The sequence below is a fragment of the Bidens hawaiensis genome, unplaced genomic scaffold (genome assembly GCF_021521415.1).
Source record: "Bidens hawaiensis isolate Kalapana, Puna unplaced genomic scaffold, B.hawaiensis_p1.1 tig00029878_1, whole genome shotgun sequence".
Taxonomy (NCBI): Eukaryota; Viridiplantae; Streptophyta; class Magnoliopsida; order Asterales; family Asteraceae; genus Bidens; species Bidens hawaiensis.
The window spans coordinates 124,417-152,356 of record NW_027494959.1 but is presented as its reverse complement, the minus strand read 5'-3'; the positions used below and the strand labels follow the sequence as shown (position 1 = coordinate 152,356).

Sequence of the window (27,940 nt, the reverse complement as noted above, 5' to 3'; positions counted from 1 at the left end):
AGTAAATCATTTATTTTGTGACGAATGTTCTTGTAAAAAATTGTGTCTTGCCTCGAACCCTCTCTAATACACACATTTGTGTGTATAATAGAGTTTATTGATGCAACGACGAAGTTAAAAGATGTTATTAGTTTTGGATTTGAGTAATATGTATTTGATAAATATGTGATCAAATGTTTTTAAACTAATGGTGCAAAATGTATCATTTCAGAAATGAAAGATATGATTTGAGTACCATCTAATGGTTGCTTCCTAGCCTTTTCAGCCTAACTCCACCTTGTGATAAAATCGAGAATATATAATTGCTTTCTGTATTAAAGAAAGGGTATTTATAGGAAAGTCGTCATCATCATCGTACTCAATAAACCCACCAATAGCAAACTATGGTAGGGTCTGAGGAGGGTAAGATGTAGACAGCCTTACCTCTACCCCCTAGGAATAGAGGCTGCTTCCGGTGAGACCCCCGGCTCGATAGTAGTTTTGCATTAAGCCTTGGACATAAGGCACATAACAGTCAACCATTGGGACACCGGTTGATTGGTGCATGTGCCCTTGTCTTTCGGCCATCAACGCCACCACATGATGCTTGATTAACCTTCCGCCACTTTTAACGTTGTTTTCACGAAATTAATGAAATAACGTCAAAATTAGTGCAATTTCACTTTTCCCACCTGAGGGCCCACGCATAAATACATTATATGCGCGCACCGCAACCAGGGCGTATTTATAGGAAAGTATAATGCGTAGAAATATGAGCCACTAAAAATTCGAAAAACCACTTGAAAATTGAGAACCACTACATGAATATTTCGTTTGGCCATGGCAATTTCGTAATTAACATGAAAACACATGTTTTACATAAATTTATTCAATGCCAAATAATATTTCTAATAGTGTATCGCAAATAAATATAACTTCTAGTAGCATATTTACAAGTGAATTCACTACGGTATATACCTAGTGTATTCATGGGTGAATACACTATGGCATTATGTAATATAGTCATTGGCGTTTACTTGTACTCACATGTGAATACGCTACATCCAATGAATACATGCTTTACGTCAATTATGAAACTACTAACATAGTGTAATGTGTATTACCGTGAATGTATGTATTTGCTTCGGTATTTACTTGTATTCACCTAAAAGCACATGTTTTACATCAATTAAGAAAATACCACATTACCACCATGTAATATAAATATCCAATTGTTGATAGTGCCTCAAATTACGCTTTTCATTTCCGAAATGATGCATGCTTTATACTATTAGTTTAAAACCTTTTGTCACATTTTACAAAATCGCACATCATATTACTCTAATCTAAAATTAATAAGAGCATTTTTTAACTTTGTCTTTATATCAATAATTTCATTATATATTTAACAAATGAAAATTGAAAAAGTAAATCATTTATTTTATGTTTAATGTTCTCGCAAAATAATGTGTTTTGCCTCAAACCCTCCCATATACACACGCACATATATGTGTGTGTGTAAAAGAGGTATGGATGTAATGTTAAAGTTAAAAGTTGTTATCAATTTTTTGGATTTGAGTAATTGAATGTGGTAAATATGTGATTTTACACTAATGTGTAAAGCATGATCATATCGGAAATGTAATCCGTGATTTGAGGCACTATCTGCCTGGAACCCTCCCCTACATAATAACTTAACTTCATTGTAAAGAGTTAGCTATATAAGGCGTATAGTGGTAGAAAAGGCGAATAGCAAGTTTCTTTTAGTCTGCTTCTTCATATTATTTGTGCTTTTCATTTTCCTAAGATCAGAAAGAAAGATGGGTTCTTCAAGTCAAAACATAGGTGAATCGTTTTTTCTTATCGACATTTTTTTTATAATCTTATTTCATTTTGCTGATTTCTTGATATGGCGTAGTGTGTTCTTTGGGGCTTTGATTAAATTTGTTGGTTTGAAGCTTTTGGGAGGCACAATGGTCCTTTGTGTTTTTGTTTGATTAGTTTTGTTCATTTTATGGTTCTAGGTTTCAGGATCTCAAGAATCTATTTTTCGTATGACGATCTGATGTAAAATTTTCATTCAGATTGTTTATATATATTTCTATATACGTCTGTAACCAGAAAGGACATTTCTATGAACATCCGTAACCAGTTTTGATCCAAAAAGGACATTTAATTCATAACAAATTGAGTTCTCAAAAGTGAATTCCTTTAAGTAATCAGGGTGTTCATACATTTAATGTGTTTGAAGTTAAATTCATGTTTTTATTGATACGTAACTCTGAAGCAGCGCATATAGATCCCGGAAAACTATGAAATATCTTCTCTTTATGATTAATGTTTGGTTTCCGTTATCTTTTTTCTCACACCATAAACACAGAAATTAATATTGTCTTGGACTTTTCCGTTCATAACCACAATATTTTATTAAAGTTTTATTATATTCTTATTTTTTTCTCTCATCATAAACACAAAAATAAATAATTCGTTTGCTATTTTGATTTTAGTTTTAGGTAATGGTGATGTTAATCTGTATGAGCAACTATGGCATGAATGTGCTGGCCTTGCTGTTAAGATTCCTCAAGTTGGCGACAGGGTATTTTACTTCCCGCAGGGCCACATCGAGCAGGTTTATTTTTCTTTGTTCATCTGCACAATAGTTGAATTGAGTGTCTTTTTTTTTTGTTCGAGCAGGTTTAAAATAACTCCATAATTATTTTTGTTTTTTTGTTTTTATTTGTTTGTTTAATCAAGTTGGAATGAGTATTGGAATTGCACTGAAATTGTTGAAATAACTTTTTTGTTAAGGCTAATTTATTATTTATTATTAATTTATTATAGGTCTATAAGGAATTACGAATTTGTTTTGGGAAAGAAAAGTTGAATACATCTATAGCACTTGTTATCCTAGACGTTTATGTTATTTTATATATCATTTGCTAATCTTTTTGACCCAGCTCATTTTTTTACCTGGCACAGTTTTAATGTAGTTTTTTTGAAGCCGCCACTGATATGTAGTTATGTACACGCTTCACTAATTGGTTAAAAAAAACTATCTATTACTTATGATTTTTAATTTCTCGGAAAATTGCAACACTGAGAAATCCAGCTGTATTTGTAATTCTACAAAGTTTTCTTGTTACTTTTTATTTTTTAATTTCATATTGAATAAACCTGTCACTGTTATAACCTGCCAGGTTAATGCATTTGTTGCGGACAGGGATGATCCATCGCTGCTAACCTTTGGATTACCGGCAAAAGTTCCTTTCAAAATTGTTGATGTTACGTTAAAGGTATGTTTTGACTTTTGACTTTGACCAATGCATTGTATTTGACTATTGTTTAACTTTAGTTGTTTTAATCTTGTATAGCTTTTGCAGTCTTCTTATTTTCAGTTGTATTTTTTTTGCAGGCAAACCCCGACACTGATGAGGTGTTTGCTCAGTTTGTGCTGCTTCCGATTGTAAGGGCGTTTATTTTTTATTTGTTATTTTTATATTGTTGGATTGATTATGTCATATGGATTTTTATCTAGAGTGAAGGTGAGGGGGGGTCAGGACGCGCCAGAAGTATTCCTGTAAAGAATACATTAAATTGTTTCCGGAAGATTCTTGCCGTCTCAGACGCAAGTGGGCTTGGGGGATGCGGCTTACCCAAAGCTGATGTTGCAAAAGCACTTCCACCTTTGGTGCAAGTCGTCATATGTTTTAGAGATGCTAATTATTATTCATTGTTTTAACTAATGTCATCTGTGCAGGATGTGAGCCAGGATCAAGTATCCCAACCTTTAGCGGCGAAGGATATACATGGAGCTAGATGGGGATTTGAACATGTTTTTCGTGGTAATGCCTGCCCTTTCGATGTTATAAAGTTCATTGGAATGAAAAGAGTTTTTTTTGTGTAATGCTGCTAAATTTTTGTGGTTTTTAACTATAAGTAATGTTCTAGAATATCGAGTACCTTTTTAGTTTTTTTAGTGAAAGATTGTTCGGGACTTTTGAAATCAAACGTTAATGCTACCCAAGCTGAATATTTTTTTTGAGTTTATTACACAATAATTAATTGATTTCTGTTTGCAAGTACAGGCAATCCAAAAAGGCATTCACTAGTGACAGGTTGGAAAGAGTTTGTGAAGGGAAAAAAGCTTAAAGCAGGCGACACGTGCATCTTCATCAGAGGACTGTAAGTATATTTCCTTTCCTCTCCTTGTGTTTTTTTTTTCTCTTTTTACAAAATGTTTATTTTCTTGTGACAGACACCGAAGTGAGTTTTACATCGGCGTTAAACGGGCGGTTAGGATACACAGAGAATGCATGGATTTATCCGGATTAAGCATGCGACTTGGCATTCTATCCGAAGCCTTTGTGGCCAGTACGACAGGATGCAACTTCACTGTACTTTACCATCCTAGGTACTTATTAATCACCTTCTTTGCTTTTTAGTGAAATGCAAATTAAATCTATATATGGATTTACTGGTTGCAGGATGTGTACTTCTCCTTATATGGTTCCTTGCAATATCGTCACGGAAGCACTTGAAATTAATTATGTGCCTGGGATGCGTTTTGAAATGCCTTGTAACGGAAAAGACCCTGAACACATAATCAGATTTTCGGGGACCGTAACTGCAAGGGGAGATAGTGATCCTGTCAGGTGGCCAAACTCTGAATGGAGATGCCTTGAGGTATTAATTAAATATGTTTCTTCGTTATATGTTATTCTGAGAGTTCTTAAAAGAAGTATCTTTGTGATAGAACATGATAAATGCTATATGTAAGTTTAATTTTTAAAATTCTTGCAGGTTCAATGGGATGCCTCACCATCCAGTGATCTGCTTCCTTCAAGGGTTTCCCCGTGGGAGATCCGACCTCTCGGTTTAAATGCTGACCAAAGGTGGTCAATGCCGTTTGAGCCCGCCATTTGTAACATTCTGTTTACAAGAACCAATGGTTAGCATTTCTCTTTTGGTTTGTCATGAAGATTAAAATAGTTCTTTATTATAAAAACCAACTTTCATTTTCTGTTCTTTGCAATACTCTGATAAAAAGTCGTGACAGGCAATAATCAAGCGGGTGGCTTGCGAAGTCAAGGGTTGACCCCCTCTGTTTTCGAGATTGGTAGCTCCTCTCGCCAAAATGAGGAAAATATGGAAGATATTGATTAAAGGTATTTCTACTCTACTTATTGTATAATCCATCAATCCAACCTTTTTTATTATATATCCAGAAAGTGAACGTTTTTCACCTGAACCCATTATCTGACCCGTCCATTTGGTGACCTTTTATGTGTTAAGCGGGTGAGCATTGGATCCAAGATAAGTTTGTGACGTGTATCATGGTGGGCTGCGGTGGCGAGAGGAAGAGTAGACCCGAGATTAGGTCTTAATTTATTGTTTTTATAAGGATGCGCTATTTGTTTAAGTTGTCATAACAAATTTTCTTTTAAAACATATATTATGTGATATCATTCTATGTGCGGGTTCATAACCTTTCATGATTTTTTAGTTATATATTTGGATGAAGGGTTTACATGATTACATATTTATATTTCACACCATGCCTCAATATTTCTTTCTTAATCAGGTTGATTAGCATTAATGTCTGAAACACAAACAAAATGATGTGTATTTTCAAAGCTAAAGTATCAAAAACATTGGAAGCAGATAATGGGCTTTATTGTGTTGGGTTTGCAAGAAGAGGCCTATATACTAAATGCTGTAATATATTATAAATACTTATACAACTGCCAATCTGCCATGATGCCCAAAATTATATCCAATATTTTCAACCTAATCTTAAAAACAAAATCCTTATATTTTTTAAATATTTATACATTTTGACGTTCGGTTATGCATACGTTGGTATTTTGTAAGCAAGCCGGGTGCCTAAGTTGACTCATGCCGGTGATAGTGCACTGGAGTCTCTCGAGCACAAATCTTAGGTTTGAATTCAACTTCCTGTTGTTTATTTAATCTTATAAGACCACATCTTCTAAGCATATTGTGTTTTACCTAATCTCATTAGTTAGTAGGCTATTGATATGGTCCCGTAAGTTCCTCAATAACATGTTCTCGTAATTAAAGAAAAGATAAATTTCCCAAGTTTTCTTTGCGGAAAATAGTTTCATAGGCAAGAGGATTATTAGTGCTACTACTTATAATAACTTTTTATAATCAAATTTTATGGTTGTTATAATTCTAATGTGTATATATTACTGTTGTATAATACATAATACAATAAGCAAAAACTATGATAACTTTTACATAAATAATTAAACATAATAAATATAAAAAACCCTCAAATAAATTATTTATTTTTCAAATTAATCTTATTATAAGGCAATGGGCCCCAAATTTAGGTCTTATTTTTAACTTTTGTTTTGTACCCCAATACATTTCATTTGACACAAAAAACACCTCATAAGGGCTAAATGTCCTATAAGTGTTCCCTTAAAGACATAAGCACCCTACACTACCATACCCCACCCCCACCATACCCCACCCCCACCATACCCTATCCTATCTTATGAATGATTAGATCCTAATTTCATCAACATAGAATTATTATACATAAAAAAAAAGCAAGAGTCTGCCTGTTTTAACCCTACACTCAATATAATTTATACCAACTCTCTTCTAGTGGTTAAGGGACCATTTTGGCATTTAGCTATATATATAAGGGGTTGAACTTTATTTTTATATGGTGTGTTTGGTTATCCAACTTTTTTTAATATTTATATACCATGAGTTTGTTGTTTATCATATAAAATATTATGTTCAGGAGTAACTAAACATTTTTTTTAATAAGAGAACACTATGTTTTACAACAATGATTAATTTGGAATATATTATAGACAATTCTAAACCGCCATCACCAATCTAGCGGGATGGTCAGGAAGATTTTTTAAAGGGTTTTCTTTTTTCTTCCTGGAATAGTTAGGGTTTAAGTCCTAAAAGGAGAAAATTTATCAAATCTTTTTAAAGATAAAGATGTATTTACTGTTAAAAAAAATAAAGAACTCTAAACGGACATATATTTTTGAGGTTTTAGAATAACTTTTTCATAACTTAACAAAACGTTTAACTTAGATTAGTAAAACTGATCACATATGTTATGGTTGAGTAAACAATTTTGATCATATGTATGATTTCACAAAAGAAATAATCATTAGTCAAGTTTCGACTTATAATATAAACCATCCGTGACTATGTGTAATTAACTCTAGATTTTGTTAAAACACAAACCGAATATAAAGTTATTCAATTAGTATACATAACCTTTTTATGTACTATCATCCGCCTCGTTAACAATATAAGGGATATTGAATATTAATGATCCAAACTTTGTTCTATTGGCCGACGTTCAGCCAAACTTTAAAAATACACCACAACAATCTCAACTTTGAACGTGTTTGCTGACAACGAGCCTTTCAGTAATGGGGTTTGGTTTCGTTAACAATGCAATTATTAATTAATTTGTGTTTTATAAAATATACTTTAGATAAAAAACATCAAAACTATGGGGTCCAAGTGAACAATTATGTTATTATAAATAATATAGAAGATTAAAACTTATAGATGGTTGTCAAGAAATATGCTTAAATTTGAAGTTACTATAATTGTATTGTTAAATGTGATGTACTGGTGTCAAATGATTTAACTTATAAATTATCAAGTCCCAGATTGATAATCAACACACGAATTAAACAAATAACTCTCGCTTATATTAATCAGAAAATCTAACATAAAAAACTGATTACAAACTCTCAAACTCTAACTCGGTTTGACTCTTGATGAACCCTAACTCGGTTACATCTCGTGTGTGTTTCTAGATGAACCCTAACTCGGTTGCATCTCACACATCACAATCTATAATGTCTAACCATGACATGCTTATATAGGACTAACCTAACTTGCTATCGAAGACATTACCTATTATAATTACAATACAATTAGGAAACATAACCACTATGACCTACTTGTCAATATTGGTCCCTCAAGTTCACCGACTTGTGACTTAGAGTCCGAAATTACTTCCAACAAATTAAACAGATAAAACAAAAACACAAATTATGGGGTCCAAGTAAACAATTATGATCATGTTCATGACTCAACAAGTCACGGACTCAAAGGTTACACTCTCATTCGAGTAGTAGGATCTTCCGCAAGTTCACATGTGTTTTCATTTGAGGCCAAAAAGTTAAAAATTTCTAAAAATTGGCTTCAAAAGACCTTGCGGACTTGTGAGTGTTCGAGAGGCTAACATTGCTTTACTATTGAAATGGTGGTGGAGGTATAACGCTGATGTTGGATGAATTATACCACTGATGTAGTTAAGCTAGACGATCGAAGCCAAGGAGTGACCAATGGTTAGGTTTAGGGGCAAATTAGGCTTCTTCTCTGTTCAGGCCTTTAGATTGTTTATAGAGGGTAAAATATTTACATGAAATGAACGGAATAACTAAGTACCATGATGTGCTAAAAACAGTCAATTAAATATCAACTAAATTAAACAAGTAATAAAAAATAGACCTAAGACTCAACTACACAAAACACAAGCAAGTGAACCGATCAATTGTACTAAAGCTACGTAAGTCCGGAATATCGAACCCATATGACTCTATAAATTACGTAAATTAACTAATTAGACTCGAATTACGACACAACTATCTATTATTAATGTTTTAAGGGGTTTTTAAACTAATATTAAACTAAGAAAATAAATAAACAAGTAAACTAGAAACAAGCAATAAATCACAAGATCGAAACCAATAAGAGAAGGAATCTACCTAGGTAAGGATCTCATGCATGAACAATCATCAAGCAATGGACAACTAACATGATATGGAAACTGATTTCTAAACATATTCATCTAACAAACCCTAGAGGACCCTTGACCGAATCAAACGAAATCCCAAAGAATAACTATTAGATTATTAAGCAACCAGTTGGATTGATTTCCTCAAAGTCATCAATTAAGGTTAATTAATAGTATCACAGGTAAGCAATCTCACGAAACACTAAACCCTAGATAACTTGATAAGCTAAACACGACATCATGAACAAGGATCAACACAATAACCAAGCAAGAATACTTTCACTTATCTAACCTAGAATGCAATTGACCAAGACACATGAACAACTCCTCACCTCACAGCTATTGGAATTTAGCAGAACATTATAACCCTAACCAACTATCAACAAGCTTCTATGATCTAATAGGCCTATTCAATCACAATAATCAAAACACCAAGTAATGATTAAACATAAACCCTAAATCTAAAGAACAAAATCACAAGATAAAAGATCTATATGAAGCAATAGTTAACAATCAATCAAGATAACAAACACTCATATGCATCATGAAAGAAAAATCAAGTCTTTACTATTAAATCAACAAAACCATAATCAAAACAATAGTCCAAAGCAAGAATTAAGCATCAAACATGTTCATCAAACCTAGGTAGACATGAAGTCTAGCCTAGAATCATTATTAAAAACAATCCAAACAAGTATTGAAAACAAAGAAGGACATGATGGAAACAATGAACAAGGAACTAAAATTAGAGTGATAAAACTCTTGGTGATTGATCCTTGAACACCTCCTTGAAAGAACTCTTGATCCCCCTTGATACCTAGCTTCAAAACACCTTCAAAACCATGGTTTATCTCTCAAAATCGGCTGGAACAAAGCTTAGAATCGGCTAGGTTTGCAACCATATGTTTATATAGTAAGAACCGGGCCTTGACTTGCAAAATTTTTAGTATACCCTATTTTATAGGATTTTTACATCAATAATTTGGTGAGAATAATTATTAATTTAATGAGATTTTATAACCCGTTTAAGAAATATCTAGGTTTGGTAAAACCCATGCCCATGAATTCGGGTCAAATGCATGAGAAACCTCCATTTAAAAATCAAGCAAATCTGGTGACTCTTAAAAAAAAGGGAGCGACCACATCGTGACACATATGATTTTTATGTTTTCGTTTATATATATTATAGATATGTATTATACGGTATATTAAATTACATATTAAATAATATGAAAAATTATATATATATATATATATATATATATATATATATATATATGTTAGAAATTTTTAAATCTTTAAATATTTTTTTATATACAACATTTATATTTTTTTTTGTAACTTTAATGTACCAATCTCTACATATATTTTATGTCTTTTTTTATTGTTCTTTACAACAGATCATGTAGTGTATCAAACTGTACAAAATACATATAAATACTCATTTGGCTTTCATTTGGCTTTGCTTTGATTTCTCGCTAGGACAATGTGGTATAGTTTTCTTTTAAACCTTAACGTACCAAGTGACGCAAAGATAGTCGAATTAGGTGTTAAGTGCCACAACAATCTTTATCTGTTATACAAAACATAAAGTCAAACTAGTCACTTGGTAATTCAAAAATATATAGGCAGTAAAAGATAGAACTATATAAAACATACAATTAGTATAGTCAGTTGTTAACTCAAAATGCTTCATTCTATATTGTGGCAATTTCGACTCGCTAAATTTTGATTGGTTTGATTCGAGTTACGATTAATCAAGTTATTAGAAAAATAAATTATATTTGATACTTATGATTTTGAAATGAAATTTCAGACAAAATTTTTATGGAAAGTATATTAAAAATTAAATTTTAGAGAACAACTCAGCCCCAAAGTATGTTAAAAATTTTACAATCTGTAAAGTGGCTTAATCACCTTTACTATGCTATATCTAGATTAAAGCACACCATTATTAGTAGGTTCCGAAATGGACGGGTCGGGTTGACTTGCAATCATTTTTTTTCTAGTTATTTCATTTATAAATAAATAGCGCACTATTTTGATTTTTGTTACAAATAAAATTCAACTTAACTGACATTTGACCCATTTTAGATAAAAGCAATATTTTAGAAACTGGACAATATTGGCCATCCAACCAACAAATAAATAAAAAAAATTTAAAAACGTCCGGTTGTTCGCAAACCGGATTTGAAATGACAAAAAGAAACTGAAAAAATCAGTCGGGATAATATTAATTATTTTTAAAACTTAGTACCTGTACAAATAGTCTATGCAATGCCTAATAATAAGTTTGATGCACACTACCTTGCCTTTTATAAATTTGGCTTACCTTTTGATTTCTCATTGAAGCAATGTGGGAAGCAATGTGGGATGAGATATAGTTTTCATTAAATATGAAGTGACAAATGACACATGGTCTAATTAGGCGTCAAATGGCAAAACCATATTTTTATTTATTATATTATGGATCACGTAAATTAAGAATTAAGTTAAATTAAAATTTAAAATTAGAAAAGAAGGAAATGGATATTCATATTTTCTTTAGAAAGTGAAATTACACCAAGAACTCTAATTTAATTCAAGTTATTCATATTTTCTCGATGTTTTTATCCATATTTTCTTGTTTTTCATATACCCCGAAGAGTAGTAAAAAATCGCACGTATCACGTCTTTTATGTTGTTGCGTTCGGAACTGCCTTTGTTGCCTTAACGAGGTCCCTAATTGAGTTACAAGACACAACTGAAATTTTACACAATGAAAGGAGAGTGTCTCACACATGAGACAAGACCCTGCATGACACCAACAAATGATCATCAGTTTCTTTCCCTTCCCTTCTTAATGTGCACACATAATTAACATTTAATCCCTTCTTTCAAGTGCCATGTTTGTCGACATTTTAACTATAGACACTCTCCGTCTACGGAAATTTACCTTTAGGGGTATGATATACGTTTATTTATAAATCTCGAATCCCTTGTAAAGTTGTGAATATTTAAGGTTTTGAGTTCGGTTTAGTTCGTGTTTTTTTTATCTTTTATTATTTAAGGTTTTGAGTCAAGTTTATTTATATTTATCGTGTTTTAGATCTTTTGGTGTCTTGCATGTTAAATCTAATTCTTTCTGTCATTTCATGCGAAGTTTATGTTCGTTTTTCTCGTCAATGATTATATGATTAGTTCACTAATGTTTTGTTATGTTTTCATATAGATGGTGGCTTTGGAGTCAAGCAAAACAAGTTCTAGAAGTTTCTAATAATTACTTGGAGTTCAAGGAAGAGATTTAACAAAGTTTAGTAAAGATATCAAAGAAAAATAAAAAAAAAAATTGTATTCCCCACTTGATACACGCCGCGCGGCGCCTAGGTCTTCCGGTCAGCAAAATTTTGCAAGTCAAGGCCCGGTTCTTACTATATAAACATATGGTTGCAAACCTAGCCGATTCTAAGCTTTGTTCCAGCTGATTTTGAGAGATAAACCAAGATTTTAAAGGTGTTTTGAAGCTAGGAATCAAGGAGGATCAAGAGTTCTTTCAAGGAGGTGTTCAAAGATCAATCACCAAGGCTTTATCGCTCTAACTTTCGTTCCTTGTTCATTGTTTCTATCATGTCCTTCTTTGTTTTCAATACTTGTTTGGATTGTTTTTAATAATGATTCTAGGCTAGACTTCATGTCTACCTAGGTTTGATGAACATGTTTGATGCTCGATTCTTGCTTTGGACTATTTTTTTTATTATGGTTTTGTTGATTTAATAGTAAAGACTTGATTTAGCTTTCATGATGCATATGAGTGTTTTTTATCTTGATTGATTGTTAACTATTGCTTCACATAGATATTTTATCTCTTGATTTTGTTCTTTAGATTTAGGGTTTATGTTTAATCATTACTTGGTGTTTTGATTATTCTGATTGAATAGTAAAGACTTGATTTAATAGGTTTGATGAACATGTTTGATGCTCGATTCTTGCTTTGGACTATTTTTTTTATTATGGTTTTGTTGATTTAATAGTAAAGACTTGATTTAGCTTTCATGATGCATATGAGTGTTTTTTATCTTGATTGATTGTTAACTATTGCTTCACATAGATATTTTATCTCTTGATTTTGTTCTTTAGATTTAGGGTTTATGTTTAATCATTACTTGGTGTTTTGATTATTCTGATTGAATAGGCCTATTAGATCATAGAAGCTTGTTGATAGTTGGTTAGGGTTATAATGTTTTGCTAAATTCCAATAGCTGTGAGGTGAGGAGTTGTTCATGTGTCTTGGTCAATTGCATTCTAGGTTAGATAAGTGACAGTATTCTTGCTTGGTTATTGTGTTTATTATTGTTCATGATGTCGTGTGTAGCTTATCAAGTTATCTACGGTTTAGTGTTTCGTGAGATTGCTTACCTGTGATACTATTAATTAACCTTATTTGATGACTTTGAGGAAATCAATCCAACTGGTTGCTTAATAATCTAATAGTTATTCTTTGGGATTTCGTTTAATTCGGTCAAGGGTCCTCTAGGGTTTGTTAGATGAATATGTTTAGAAATCAGTTTCCATATCATGTTAGTTGTCCATTGCTTGATGATTGTTCATGCATGGGATTCTTACCTAGGTAGATTCCTTCTCTTCTTGGTTTCAATCTTGTGATTTATTGCTTGTTTCTAGTTTACTTTTTATTTATTTTCTTAGTTTAATATTAGTTTAAAAACCCCTTAAAACATTAATAATAGATAGTTGTGTCGTAATTCGAGTCTAATTAGTTAATTTACGTAATTTATAGAGTCATGTGGGTTTGATATTCCGGACAATTGATCTGTTCACTTGCCGGTGTTTTGTGTAGTTGAGTCTTAGGTCTAGTTTTTATTACTTGTTTAATTTAGTTGATATTTAATTGACTGTTTTTAGCACATCAAGTTTTTGGCGCCGTTGCCGGAGACTCTTAGCAATTGCGTTATTAGATTTACTTGGACTTATTTGCTACATACGTGCTATTTGTTTTATTTTTGTTTGAGTCGTAGGAGTCTAATTTCAGTTTTACTTTAATTTTTGTTTATTTTTAAGTATTCGAGTCTACTCACTTGGTCTGTTGCGTTTTTCAGGTTTATGCCACATCTTCGTTCGCAAGGACCACCGCTGGAGAATCTGGAATTTTCTCCGTTGAAGATCGAGGCTAGCTCGTCCGCAGAAAAACAACCGTCAGAACCCGCATCTACACCAAATTCGTCACCACCCGGTTCACCACCAGAATGCCCGAAAAGCCAACCAGAAGTTCAAATGGCCGACGATAGAACAGTTGCTGCTCAAGCCTTCGATGGCTTAACTGGAAACCAGTCACGCATCGTTGTTCCCCAGATCGATAATCGCAACTCATGGCAGATTCCGTCATACGTCATGAACAATATCGTTCAAACTAATCAGTTTCATGGGCGTGATGACGAGGATGCACCCGCTCATATTAACCGACTATACCGCGTTTTGAAAACTTTTAATTTACAAGGTGCTATTGAAGATGCTATTTGCTTACATCTTTTTCTGTTTTCACTTGCAGGTAAAGCAGCTCTCTGGTTCGACACTCAGCCGCCCGGCACATTCACTACGTAGGAAGCACTACGTTCGTCATTTATTAAGAGATATTTCCCACCGGCTAAAGCGGCTATTTTTCGTGATCAGATTCACTCGTTTTACATGGAGCCAGATGAACAATATTGCCATGCTTGGGAGCGTTTTCAGAATTGCTTGCCCGTTGTTCACAGAATGGTCTTACACCATGGGCTCACGTGGAAAATTTTTACAACGGGCTGACATATGAAACCCAAGTTCGTTTTGACACTGCTGCTGGAGGTAACTTAATGGCAAGGAAAAATGTCACCGAATGTAACGAGATGTTTTCGCTCAATCGGACCTCGCCAAAAGGCCACGACGCGGGAATTCCATGTAACATCCTACTTTTGATCATAATAATAAAATAAATTTCGTCTATTTTATAGTGGGTCGTTATCGGTTTAGATAAATAGAATATGAGTGAGGCTAGTGTTGGGTAAATGGATATGGGTTATGGACTTGGGTTATGAAAGAAAGAAGGAAGGACCATGGGCTTAAGCCCATGATCCATAAATATATAAACCATAATCACCATTTAATCCTCATTCACACATATTACATACACCACCAAAACACACACTTAAGCCTTCTCTCTAGTTCTTCCTCTCTCTAGCCGAAATCACCAAGAAACCCGAGCATCAACCCGAGGTATGTTAGTATGATGTTGTATGGACCCAAACCCACTATACTTAGTTAAGAAACAACGAGCCGACACCGTTACATCGTTAAAGTCATGAGATTCGGGTGGAATCGAGTATAAACCGAACCTACGATGAGCTTAGGGGTCATCCTAGCTCAGATCTGGATCAAACGGGACGAAAAACGGTGGAAAGCGGTGCTGAAACACGTTTTTCCGGCCACCGCCCATTTTTCCGGCCACCGCCCGGTTTTCCGGCACTGCGGCGCCGGAAAGACGGTTGGGTATTTAAGGATGTCAGAGAATGTTTCTGACATTCTCTGACAAACCCTAACCCTAATTCATTAACGGAGAGTTAACGAACTAGGGGTGATTCGTCAAGTGAATTAGCTAATGAAAGCTTAACGAACTAGCCCTAATTCGTATCCTGATTCGTTATAGAAAAGACAGCGAATTAACATCATTTCGTTATACTCATTCGTTAAAGGTAGATAACGAACTAGACGGTTCAATTCGTTACTGAGGGGTCATTCGCTATAGGTTTCAATTCGTCAAAGAACCAGTTCGCTATGGGGTCCAATTCGTTACATGGACCGGTTCGATTCGTTATAAAAGTAACGAATGGGTCATTCGTTATGAACCCGATAACGAACTAGAAGTTTATTAAAGGACAGAACAGTCCCTGGACTTAGAAAAGAATGATTTAATTACTAAGAAGCCCTTGAACGTTTTAAGTTAGCAAATTTATAATGATTCAAAATTCTAATGGAAAATGTGTTAGGACGGTTAATGGAAATGTGTTAGGTCAGCCCGACCCCAGCCAGGGGCTCTGCCCCTTGGACCCTGCTAGGCGCTGCCGCCCCTAGACCCCGCTGCTAGTGGCGCTGCCCCCGGACCCCCGTTCGTTGTGGGTTATGAATAAACTAGAAACGCGATATAGATAGTGATAGTTAATTGATACGTGTAATTGTTATACAGTTAGTCGTGCACAGCTCAAGAAAGGAATAACTATAAACGGTGAACGTAACCGCATTCAGGTGAGTTTCTAGCCCCATTCCTTGCTATGTTTTCGGGGCTATGTGCATACTCGATGTGATTAGTTAATACACTTATCCTAAGTGATAAGTGTATGCCATATATGTATTATGTGAAATGTATGAATGCTTTCTTGTCGGTACATGAACGATCTTCGGATATTGCATGTAATGCCAGGTAACGGTTGATGTTATATGTATGTTGTAAGATGACGAATGAATGATGTATGTATGTGCGAAACTTACGACTATGTATATATGAAGTATGTTATGGAGGTATGGAAGAAAGGGTACCGGACCCTAATAATATCCGAGGATGAAGGGTGACCGGACCCTAATAATATCCGAGGATGGAGGGTACCGGACCCTAGTAATATCCGAGGTATGTAGGGCGAATGCTCTTTATAACGTAAGGTTAGTTATGTATGTGTATGAAAGATTGATGGACAGGTTAAGTATGTAATGCGTACCTTCGGGCACGTATATGTGTATGTAAAGTAAGTTATGTGATTAACTAGAACTCACTCAGCGTAGCTGACTTTTAGTATGCACGCAGGCAAATAGGTTGAGGCAGCTCGCGTGATTGAAGACACATGGCATGGAATCGAAGATACTGGCGTCTCGAAGAAACGTTGTGATGTTTTAAAGACTATGTTTTGTTTTAAATGACTATGAATGTTTTATTAGACAAGATTTGAAGGTTATGTAAAATGTAATGGTTGAAGTTTTATATTCCGCGTAAAGTTTTAATTAACTCTGATATTTAGAACTGTGTTTATGAGTAAATTCAACACCAAAGTAGGGCTACCGGTAACGGGGCCTTACATTTCACTCCCGTTAGCAGTACATCCTCATCCGCTCGAAGTGTACACCAGGTTAATCTGGATACTAGTGTGGCAGCTGCTTTGGAATCACTAACTAGAGAGGTTAAGGAGCTGAAGGCCAAGGTGGACAGGTGTGAGTTTTGTAGAGGTGGGCATGGTACGTTGGAGTGCCCAGTGATGAATCAACAGGTCGATTTTGTTGCTGGTCAGAATATGTTTCCCAACAATTACTACAACAATAATCAGAGTTGGAGCACCTACAAGAACCCGAATCAGAATAATGCTAATTGGCGTCCGTCGGGCGCACCACCCGGCTTTCAAAATTCTTTTACTCCAGGACAAGGTCAGTATTTTAATGATAATAATACCAATGGTGCTAATGTTCAAACTAATGTGCAGGATTCGAGTGATGGAATAGGTCGTTTGAAAGAGATGATGAAGCAAATCCTGAAAAGAGACCAAGCTAGACAGAAGAAGTTCTCCGAGCATGATCTACTTTTTAAAAATCAACAATCTACTATTCTTGATATTCAAAGGACTGTTGGTGATATTGCTCGTCGTTTAAAAGAAAGGCCTCCAGGCCAGTTTTTGGGTATTCCTTAAACTAATCCGGCTGCTCAATTGAAAGTCATCTCCACTCGTAGTGGAAGGGTTTTTGGTCCGGAGAAAGTTAGTAGAGAAATTGAGAAAAATGGGGACGATGAGTTGGTAGATGAGGAGATAGAGGTAGAGGCTCCGGGTAAGTCACAAGGTACAACACCAATTATTGAGCCGCAAGTTGAGAAGAATCCGGTTGAAGTCAGACCACCACCACACATCATTAACCCTGCCTATGTCCCGTATCCCGGCCGTCTAAAACATCAAAGGTACACGAAAGATTACGGGCATTTTCTCAATATATTTAGCCAATTGAATGTCAACCTCCCGTTCGTCGAAGTCCTCCAGCATATGCCTAAATATGCCAAATTTTTAAAAGACCTTCTTAAAAGAAAGGATAAGTTGGAGGAGTTGTCGACTGTACCTCTGAATGGAGAGTGTTCTGTGGTGGTCTTAATAAAGTACCGGAGAAATTACCCGACCCCGGTGTTTTTACCATTCCATGTCTTTTCAGAAGTGACACGATGTGTCAAGCATTGGCCGATCTTGGAGCTAGTATAAACCTCATGACGTATTCTTTACATGAAAAGTTGGGCATAGGAGAGCTCACCCCTACTCGTATGACGTTGTCTTTAGCCGATCGTTCCGTTAAGTATCTGAGGGGTGTCGTGGAGAATTTGATCGTTAAGGTAGATAATTTGGTTTTTCCCGCTGATTTTGTTGTTTTGGATATGGAGGCCGATGAGAGAGTTCCTATCGTTTTGGGTCGTCCATTCTTACGTACCACTAGGGCGGTAATTGATGTGTTTGAAGGTAAGATCACTCTTAGGGCCGGCGATGATAGTGCCACTTATTTGGCTAAGTCCATGAGACATCCAACTGGTCAAGACGGTCTCATTGATCCATGTAACCCAGTTTACTCGATAGAATCATTTATCTCGGGCGTGGGCCCTGGTATTGACGATTTTCGTTCAGTGAGTATTAGTGTGAAAAAGGAGCGAGAGGTTTCGAGTTCTCTAGAAATGGTGAAGTGTGTTGGAGAAAGAGGTGTTGGTAAGCGAAAGTCTGAAAGGGTTCATGGAGTTAGAAAGAAGAAGACCAAGATTGATGAATGGTTGGATTGTGATTCGATATCTTTGAGGGCATTGAAGTTCTTCCGAGGTGGAGGAAGCTCCACTCGGTCCGCCACGTGATTCGCATAACATGGGTTCTTGAGTGAAAACTCAAGTGTAGAGTTTGTATATTTTATTTTATTTTTATGTCTATTTTAATTTTCTTTGAGTCACTAACATTAGTCTTTGTAGTTTGGTTGGGTCGTCGAGTCATTTCAAGGAATCCTCATCATCATGGAGAGAGGAATTTACGAGAATTCTAGAGGTGCTAGGTAAGTTTTACACATCAAAATAACATAAACGAGCATAACAAACACTTGGTGATTTTCTGGAAATTTTTCTAAGGCAAATGGGGCTTCAAAAATTCCAAACTTTCTGCCAAAAGAGCACGTCGCGCGACGGGGTGCCCATCTCCCTTCCGCGCGACGCGGAGGTGAATGCCAGGGAGGCCCCGCGTAGCGCGACCACATACACTTCAGTGGCCGCGCGACACGGTCTACAGTACACAGCCCAGATTTTTAATTTTTATATTTCTTGTAATTCCTTGTGCGTTTGTTCGGGTGTGATTCCTTGTGTTTAGTTTGGTATTTCAAATCATGTTTTAAGGCTTAGTTCCGAGTCTTGTATAAGTCATCGAGTCCGTAACGTAGTTTTTGTAGTTCGACTTTGTTTTGTATTTTTGAATATTGTTAGTTTGAAGATTGTATGAGCTAGAGAGGTGATCCCCAAGGAATAATCTTTATCTAATGAAAAAGACAAGTGTGGGGATGGAGTAGCAGTGGAGCCGTATACTTTATATTTATTATTTGCTGCTAATTATTCATGTGTTATTTGTTGGTTGATGTGAAGTACTTTAATTGCATAATATCTATTAGTTTGATAACATACATTTTTAGATATGTTTGTTTTGTTAGCCGCTTACGTTCGTGTGTGAGAGAAGGAGTTACCATTTGCTGAGCACGTTTGTAGTGGAGGGCATTCATGGAAAGAAGACTTTGTGTAAGGCCCCGTTACCGGTAGCCCTAATTTCGTGTTGGATTTACTCATAAATGCAGTTCTAATATCAGAGTTAATTAAAAACATTCGCGGAATATAAAAACTTTAATAAAACATTTCATAACAATTCAAAAATTGTCTTAAACAACCAACTTGTCTTTCGAAAACTAAGTAATTAAAACATAACATGCCCTGAGCCTTCCGATGCCAGCCTCTTATTCAACGCCACGTGTCCCCTCAAGCGAGCTGCCTCGTCCTACTCACCTGCGTGCATACTAAAAGTCAGCTACGCTGAGTGAGTTCTAATTAATCATACATTATACAATACACACAAACTTATATTCTTTCATTCATACTTTCATACTTTCATACTTTCTTTTGTACTAACTTGCTTTCATATCTTACGTTATAAAGAGCATTACGCCCTACATTCCTCGAGTATTATTAGGGCTCGGTACCCTCCTTCCTCGAGTATTATTAGGGCTCGGTACCCTCCTTCCTCGAGTATTATTAGGGCTCGGTACCCTCTTTCCTCGAATATTAGTAGGGTTCGGTTCCCTAGTTCTCGAATATTAGTAGGGTTCGATTCCCTCTTTGTTACCATACAACCATACATCATACCTCGAGTATTATTAGGGCTCGGTACCCTTTTCGTAACCATACAACCATCCTTTCCTTCTTTTATTAACTTTATCACGTTCATACACATAAGCATACATATCATACTTACCTTATACATAGCGTTACAACCTGACAGTACGTGCAATATCCGAAGATCGTTCACGTACCATCAAGCAATCATTCATACATTTCACATTATTCAAATAAGGCATACACTTATCTCTTAGGATAAGCGTATTAACAAACATATTGAGTATGCACACAGCCCCGAAAACATAACACATAAATGGGGCTAGAAACTCACCTGAATCCTCTTACGCTCTCCGTTAATCGTTATTCCCTTCTTGAGCTGTGCACGGCTAACTGTATAATATTTACATGTATCAATTATCTACTACTACTCATGTGGTATTTCTATCTTTATATAACCCACAACGAACGGGGGTCCGGGGGCAGTGCCCCTAGCAGCGGGGTCTAGGGGCGGCAGCCCCTAGCAGGGTCGAAGGGGTAGAGCCCCTGGCTGGGGTCGAGCTTATCATTAAGCGAACTTAACAATAAGCGAACTTAACATTAAGCGAACTTACTGTAAGCGAACTTAACGTCATGCTAACTTATCATCAGCGAACTTGTATTAGGCGAAGTTCATAGTAGGCGAACTTGCTTACAGCGAACTTGTCTACGGCGAACTTGCTGCAGCGAACTTAGTCAATCAGCGAAGTTGATCAGTTAGGCGAACTTGCATGCAAGCGAACTTGCTTGCAGGCGAAGTTCGCTTGTAGGCGAAGTTGTGCAGCAGCCGCCGCTGTTCGTCCTTAATCCCCAAAATCATCATCGTTTTACCGAGAAATCCATGGGTATGGTATTTGACTAACCCGCGATCATTCCTATTTACATTAACTGTCTTAACACATTTTCCATTAGGTTTTTAATTTATTTTCTAAGCGAACTTAACTTTAGGAGAAGTTAAACCTTAAGCGAACTTAGATTTGGACGAAGTTATATAGCAGCGTACTTACATAACCAGCGAACTTATGTATCAGGCGAAGTTAACTAGGAAGCGAACATATAGGGCGAACTTAGCTGATGGCGAACTTTAAGCCAGGCGAAGTTAGGCTTGACGAACTTGGCCTTAGGCGAAGTTAACCTTGACAGCGAACTTGGCCTTAGGCGAAGTTATCCAGCTGCGGCCTACTGTTAGTCCCCAAACCCCATAATCATCATCGTTTCATCACGAAAGCCTTGAATGCGAGTTTAACCAAACCCTAAACATTCTTATGTTCATTTTCGGATAAAACTTAACACGTAACAACATAAAGCATGAATCTTTAAGGCTTAAACGTTTACTACTAGATCTAGGGTTCATTTTACACGAGCCGCACATGTTTGCAGGTCTAACGAGTTCGTTTTAGCATCAAGTTCGCAACTTTACGTTTCATTTGTATCCGATCTATACCCGTTCTAAGTTTCAAGGTTAAACGTTACTAAAAACGTAAACTTTAAAGTAAAACGGCTTACCTTTCGGTCTCGGTTAGCTTGCTTATGGACTCTAGATCTTTGTGTATGGCTCGTATAGCAAAGATCTACCACAAACGGATGTTCGCTCGATCTCGTTTTCCCTCTTCCCTCTCGGCCGTAAGGTTTATGGTGGTGTAGGGTGTGTGTGTTTTGAGTGTGTAGAGAATAAGATGGAAATGAATGAGGGTTTAGGGTTTTAGGTTGGTTTAGGGGATATTTATATCCCTTAAAGCCCATGGACCTAAGGCCCATTCCCATTTAACCCACCTTAATTAATCTAAGTCCATGATCCGTTCTTTACTCGATATTACTTAATTAATAACGCAAAATCACTAAACGTAACTTTTTTTATATATCATTATAATATTCAGGATGTTACACTTTGGCATCATGTTTCATGCGCATATTACTAGCTAAGTCTCTTCCATTATCTAGCTTATTAACTTTTTAGTTTGTATTTTGTTTTAATTTTTAGTTTACTATAGTTTTTGTAGTCCGACTTTATTTTTATTTTAAGTCGTCATTATCCTTGCATTGAGTACAATGCAAAATTTAAGTGTGGGGATAGGATATTTGAGTCGTAGCATAAATTGATTTTTGTTTAAAAAAATTGAAAAAATGTTTTAAAAATTTCCCTTGTTTTTAGTTTTTTGCGTTAAAGTGGGAGATGATGATATTTATCGGAAATTGGTTTTTCAAACTACTAATAATATGAGATAAATAAAAGAAAGCGCACTTAACTTGGGATGTGTCGGTAGGCTCAGCCTTGAAAATGAAAGGGCAATTTAATAAAATGGGTCGGAAATCTCTTGTGGGTAAAGCGTTTTGTCTGTGGAAGATAAGTAACGAAAGGTCGGGCTATAATCAAGCCTCAATTCTTGGTATGAAAAGTGGAAATATTATAAAGTTTGAAAAGTTTAAAAAATTGAACACGTTATGATATGATGTTTGGGTAGGTTTAACGTTAGAGTATGCCGTGTAGCCTGTGATATAAATCTTAAACTGCTAGTTTTAGTGTTTTACACATAATTGGCGTATGGTTTTATAACCATAAATCTTGTATTGATGGGATGCCCAGGGTTCGGAGACCATGGGTCTGTATGCAGTCTATTCATCTGGGTATTCACAATTCTAAATGGGGTTGTGAATATTTAAAATAAAGCTAAAAAAGAGCAAACCCGCAGTTTTCTGCCACATAAGTATTTAAACATGATCACAAAAGTACAAATGCATTACAGACTTGATCATCCCCGTTGTTAGCCATGTGGGGTCCCCTTTCTCGCGTCTCATTACCATTAAGTAACGGACCACAAGGGACACGCTACATGTAAGCCCTATAGATGAAATTTTGCATACTCACCTATGGTGATGGTTCGGTGTATTGCTTGATAACGGGGGTATGTTATGTTGTGGGGAACAATAGCTATTAATTAATTGTACCTTAATCATATCTAATGGCTGTTTGGTAGACTTTGATGCTTAAGTTTAGGTGGATAAACAATAACCTTGATCGTCTTAACTATTCATTAAAAAATAGAGCAACAAAAGTTTTAATATGCTAATTTTAAAACTGAATATAAGCGGTCTTAATTGTGTAAACCACTGAGTAATATTAGTGTCGGATCTTATTTGTCCCAGTAAAGATTAAGGCACGGGTTTAAGTGGATAACAATATCGGTGATCGCGGTTTTTACGTTTTTCTGAGCTTTAAAAATTAACCTATATGTTTGTAAGACTGAATTTTTCGATTTTGATCCAGCTTTATCGGACTTTTTCAGGGACGAAAAAAGAGTTAGTGTGGGGATATTTGATATACGTTTATTTTATACATCTCGAATCCCTTGTAAAGTTGTGCATATTTAAGGTTTTGAGTTCGGTTTAGTTCGTGTTTTGTTTATCTTTTATTATTTAAGGTCTTGAGTCAAGTTTATTTATATTTATCGTGTTTTAGATCTTTTGGTGTCTTGCATGTTAAATCTAATTATTTCTATCATTTCATACGAAGTTTATGTTCGTTTTGCTCATCAATGATTATATGATTAGTTCACTAATATTCTGTTATGTTTTCATATAGATGGTGGCTTTGGAGTAAAGGAAAACAAGTTCTACTAATCATTACTTAGAGTTCAAGGAAGAGATTTAACAAAGTTTAGCAAAGATATTGTGACACTCCGTAAAACAGAACATGTTCCGTACATTCCTTAAACATGATTTTGTTACGTTACTATTCCCGAAAGATTATAATTTGTCAAGTTTAATCACAACGCCTGTAGCATAAGTCTGCATATGCATGCTACATTGTAAATAAATAATTTTTTTTTAATTACACTACTCGAGCTTTCGAATTTTATCCGACGAATACAAACGTTGGTGATAAAATATTTGAATCCAGAAAAGGTATAAACAAAAGAAATAGATAAAAAAAAATATGCATTCACGTATTCGTATACGGGGTTTAAAAATATTTATGCGTCAGACTATATGTATTATATTAAAAGAACTATGCCTTGTAAGTGAACAACGTGCGTGTATTTATATTCTAGTGTATATATGAGTGTTTAATATTGTGCACAAAGTATATGTGAGCAAAAGTAAAAACGGATTTGAATGTTGAATGATGACAATTCCGTTGCCAAAATGGATGTAAACAGAGTAATAATATAGTCATGTTTGTTTATTATTTATGCGTGTTAACAAATAAATATAACATAACAAAGTGTTGTATAGTAATAATAATATGACTGGAATGATTGATGTCAATGCATTATATACTTATGAAATTAAGTGTATAATTATAAGGAGTGGGACTTAGCATCACCAACTTGTAACATACACAACTACACACTCATCCATATATTATACACACGACATAACTAAGGCTATGCGTAGTGCACGGGCTACAAATTGGGGCGTTTTGCGCCGTGTGGCGCCCAGTCAGCAAGGGGTGAAAATTTGTTTTTGGGGTGTAATGGTGTAGGGGCTACAATAGTAATATAATAATAATAATAATAATAACATATATGTATATATAACACACACACACATATTAATATGATAATAATATTTTTTTCTTCTTGTTGGCGACATCTACTCCTCGCCCCCGCCCCATTTCGCCCAAATATCGCCCAGGGGAGCGGTGTGCTCTCCCTTTGTCGCCCTTTCTCGCCCAAACTAGCGCCCCATTACGCATAGCCTAACAGTTTAAAACAAAGAGTTACATCTCAACACAATCTTCATCATGTCACCATCACACTATTTTCTCACTCCATCGGCTGAACAAACCCAAATCTATTTTCTTTCAACAAATTTACAAACAAACATCTATAGCTTATACATATTTAAATTCAAGAAACCTTAATGTATTATAACACCCCTCTAGGACCATCACCAACATTATGTGGGAGTCAAAGATGCATGCACTATTCACCATCATCACAAAATCTCATTTTCACCAAACCACCCATACTCTTGTATGTCCCTTGATCTCGGATGAAGACACACACATCCAAACTTTCTTTGATTTTCCTTATCATGCACTCAACCAACACTCACATCCAATCTTTCCTTGAATTATATTTTGTATAGTGCATGAGCCTTTCTATTTAAGAAACTTTTAGATGCAAAAGGTTTACACCAAAAAATCCATACACTCTTTCTCTCTTTGGATTGTAACCGACCACCAAAGGCACCCGACCACCCCTCCCCTTGGTTTCCGGCAGCAGCGATACCACCACAAAACACCCTTTCCGGCTCCCATTGCAACTCACCACACCTAACCGCCACCACTGCCGCCTCCCTCTCTCTTCGCGGCCACCTTAACACCACCGCAACACACGATCGCCAAACCGTCATGGGTACACCATCTCCATCGAGTCACCACTACCGGTACCCCACCTTTCGTCACACTCACCGCAACCGGACAACCCATCTACCATCTTCACCTACACCCGATTATGGTTCCAAAACTAGCCCGAAACACTCTACGCCCGTAAACTGAACGTGCGGACCTTGTAACTGGGTTTTCAATGTAATCGAAGGATTTGGAGCGTGAAGTTGGCGGACCGTGCATCACAAAGTGGAAACTAGCTCAAGTTTTCATCAACCTACAAAGCCTAATATCAGAACTAAGTGAGATCAACTTTTGTAGATCTAGTTTTATGTTTATATAAAATATGTTTTATGCTAAGCTTTCGCCTAACTAACAACCTACACGGTTAATATATTAAAGAAAGATTCAAACTTATATAACCCTATCATGTATGAAGAATGTTCAAAAATTTGAAAGGATTATAAATATATATTGGATGAAAAATCATGTTAAAGGTACTTAAACAAGTTTGTTTATGGTTAAAACTAGAATTAAACACTTAATATGTTTTATATGAAATATTAACTAAAAGGATAATTTAAAGTAGAGAATAACATGTTACTGATCATGCCACTAGTTCTACACTATACTCTACCTGAGAAACAAAAAGAATCTATTTAAGTTTATTCAAGAAAATTGGAACTTTCTAAACTAAATACATGTTAAAATTTGTCATTAGAATTAAGTATTGGTTGTAGCAAATATCATGCCATGTAAACTTATACACATTATATAAGTTATTATTATATAATTGGTTGCAAAACTGTATATATGATATTACTCAAGTATCATGAATCTATGGCCCATGTATTCTAAAGGGAGAAAAAATGGTTTTATAAATTGATTATATTGAAGATGCGTTTATATAATTTATACGCTTAGAGATGACACTTTTAATAAAACTATAAAAATTTTACGTTTGGAACGACAAAACATACAGCGGATAGAAAACACGTCGTTCTAACGTCAAAATGATAATTTTTACATAAATATGAGTTACTTAAAAAAAATTAAAAACCTTTATGAGTTAAATGGCAAAAACGGTATATATAAAGTCTATTTGGATAGTTATGAATGAAAATATAACTACATTATATTTTACTAGAATATTTGTCGTGACTAAAAGAAACAATACCTAGAAATAAATATATGGCTCTAATATATATTTATTTATTACTAGATCAAACAAATCAATTGTGTCTAAATGAAACCAACACCAAGGAGAATCATATTCTTAATATTTATATAAGTATATAAACATTTGTTTTCAAAAACATAAAAACTTATCACCGACGGATCGCCCAAAAATTCGTGTGAAAAGTTACTTACGAAATAAGCGCAACGTTCATTTGGTGAAAGCAACTGACACAAACAGACGAAACGTTCAGTTGGTGAAAGCAACCGACACAAAAAACAAAACGTTCGATTGGTGAAAGCAACCGACACAAACTTGATAAACGGAACGTTTGGTTGGTGAAAGCAACTGACACAAATATAATAAACGAAACCGCTAGTTGGGTGAAAGCGACTAGCATAAACCGACTTGCGAGTCGATATTGGAAACTAACTGACCTTACGCGTTTAGGGCGTGTGAAGGCAGCAGACCTCGGGTCTAAACTGAAATTACTAGCGAACCAAAGACTGAACTCATGAGGTGAGTTGCACTACCCCCCTTTTTACGGTTTTACTGTTTTATTTATTCGGGGGTGGAAAACATAAACAACTGCTTTTATATACGATAATTAGAAACAAAACACACAATCCTTATGCGAACATGAGTTGAACTATATAGTGCTATAAGTCCCTTGCTTGCATACTATAACCATTAGCTAACGTAGTTAGCCACATGAATATACGAATAGTACTATTGACGTTGACATTTCCCCCTACTGTTAGGTTAGTCGCGCTAACCTCCGATATTGCATCGAAACAGGGTGCGTACATTCCATCTGTGAGATTTGAACAGGGCAACATGATATAAGTCGTGGTTTGGTTATAGGATCAAGGTTCGTCATATTAATTCGTAGATTTAGCTAGTCTACGGAGGATCATCGGATTTGTTTCGACATATTATCGTATACTTATTTGTGAACTGATTCAACGATTTACGAATAACGTATTTTCATACGAGTGTCAAAACTTGTGAACTCACCAACCATTGTGTTGACTTTTTAAACGTATGTTTTTCAGGGAACTAACAACGCACGTAAGGAATCATGAAGACGGAACCTCAATGCATAATTAGGATACCATTTTGGAAGATTTTCCTTGTATAACCCTATCGATGTTTAGGGTCACATACGAGAAATCTCCTAATTGTTTTCAATAAATTTTGTTTGAAAATAAG

The 27,940-nt window shown here is 35.4% G+C and overlaps 1 protein-coding gene across 1 annotated transcript; it reads left to right on the top strand.

Annotated features, from left to right (window-relative positions):
• The first annotated feature begins 383 nt into the window (after positions 1 to 383).
• Positions 384 to 5,188, top strand: LOC143579588 (auxin response factor 23-like). Its single transcript, XM_077062845.1, has 11 exons — positions 384 to 402; positions 2,487 to 2,608; positions 3,177 to 3,272; positions 3,392 to 3,442; positions 3,515 to 3,667; positions 3,737 to 3,821; positions 4,065 to 4,161; positions 4,235 to 4,390; positions 4,464 to 4,662; positions 4,780 to 4,927; positions 5,036 to 5,188. The coding sequence occupies exons 1-11, from the start codon at positions 384 to 386 to the stop codon at positions 5,140 to 5,142; spliced, it is 1,233 nt and encodes a 410-aa protein (XP_076918960.1). The 3' UTR covers positions 5,143 to 5,188.
• Positions 5,189 to 27,940: the final 22,752 nt, after the last annotated feature.

Excerpts from the sequence above, each read along its gene's own strand:
- LOC143579588 (XM_077062845.1), top strand. Across the intron at positions 3,273-3,391 it reads TTGTTGATGTTACGTTAAAG|GCAAACCCCGACACTGATGA; the intron begins GTATGTTTTGAC and ends TTTTTTTTGCAG. Across the intron at positions 3,822-4,064 it reads ATTTGAACATGTTTTTCGTG|GCAATCCAAAAAGGCATTCA; the intron begins GTAATGCCTGCC and ends TTGCAAGTACAG.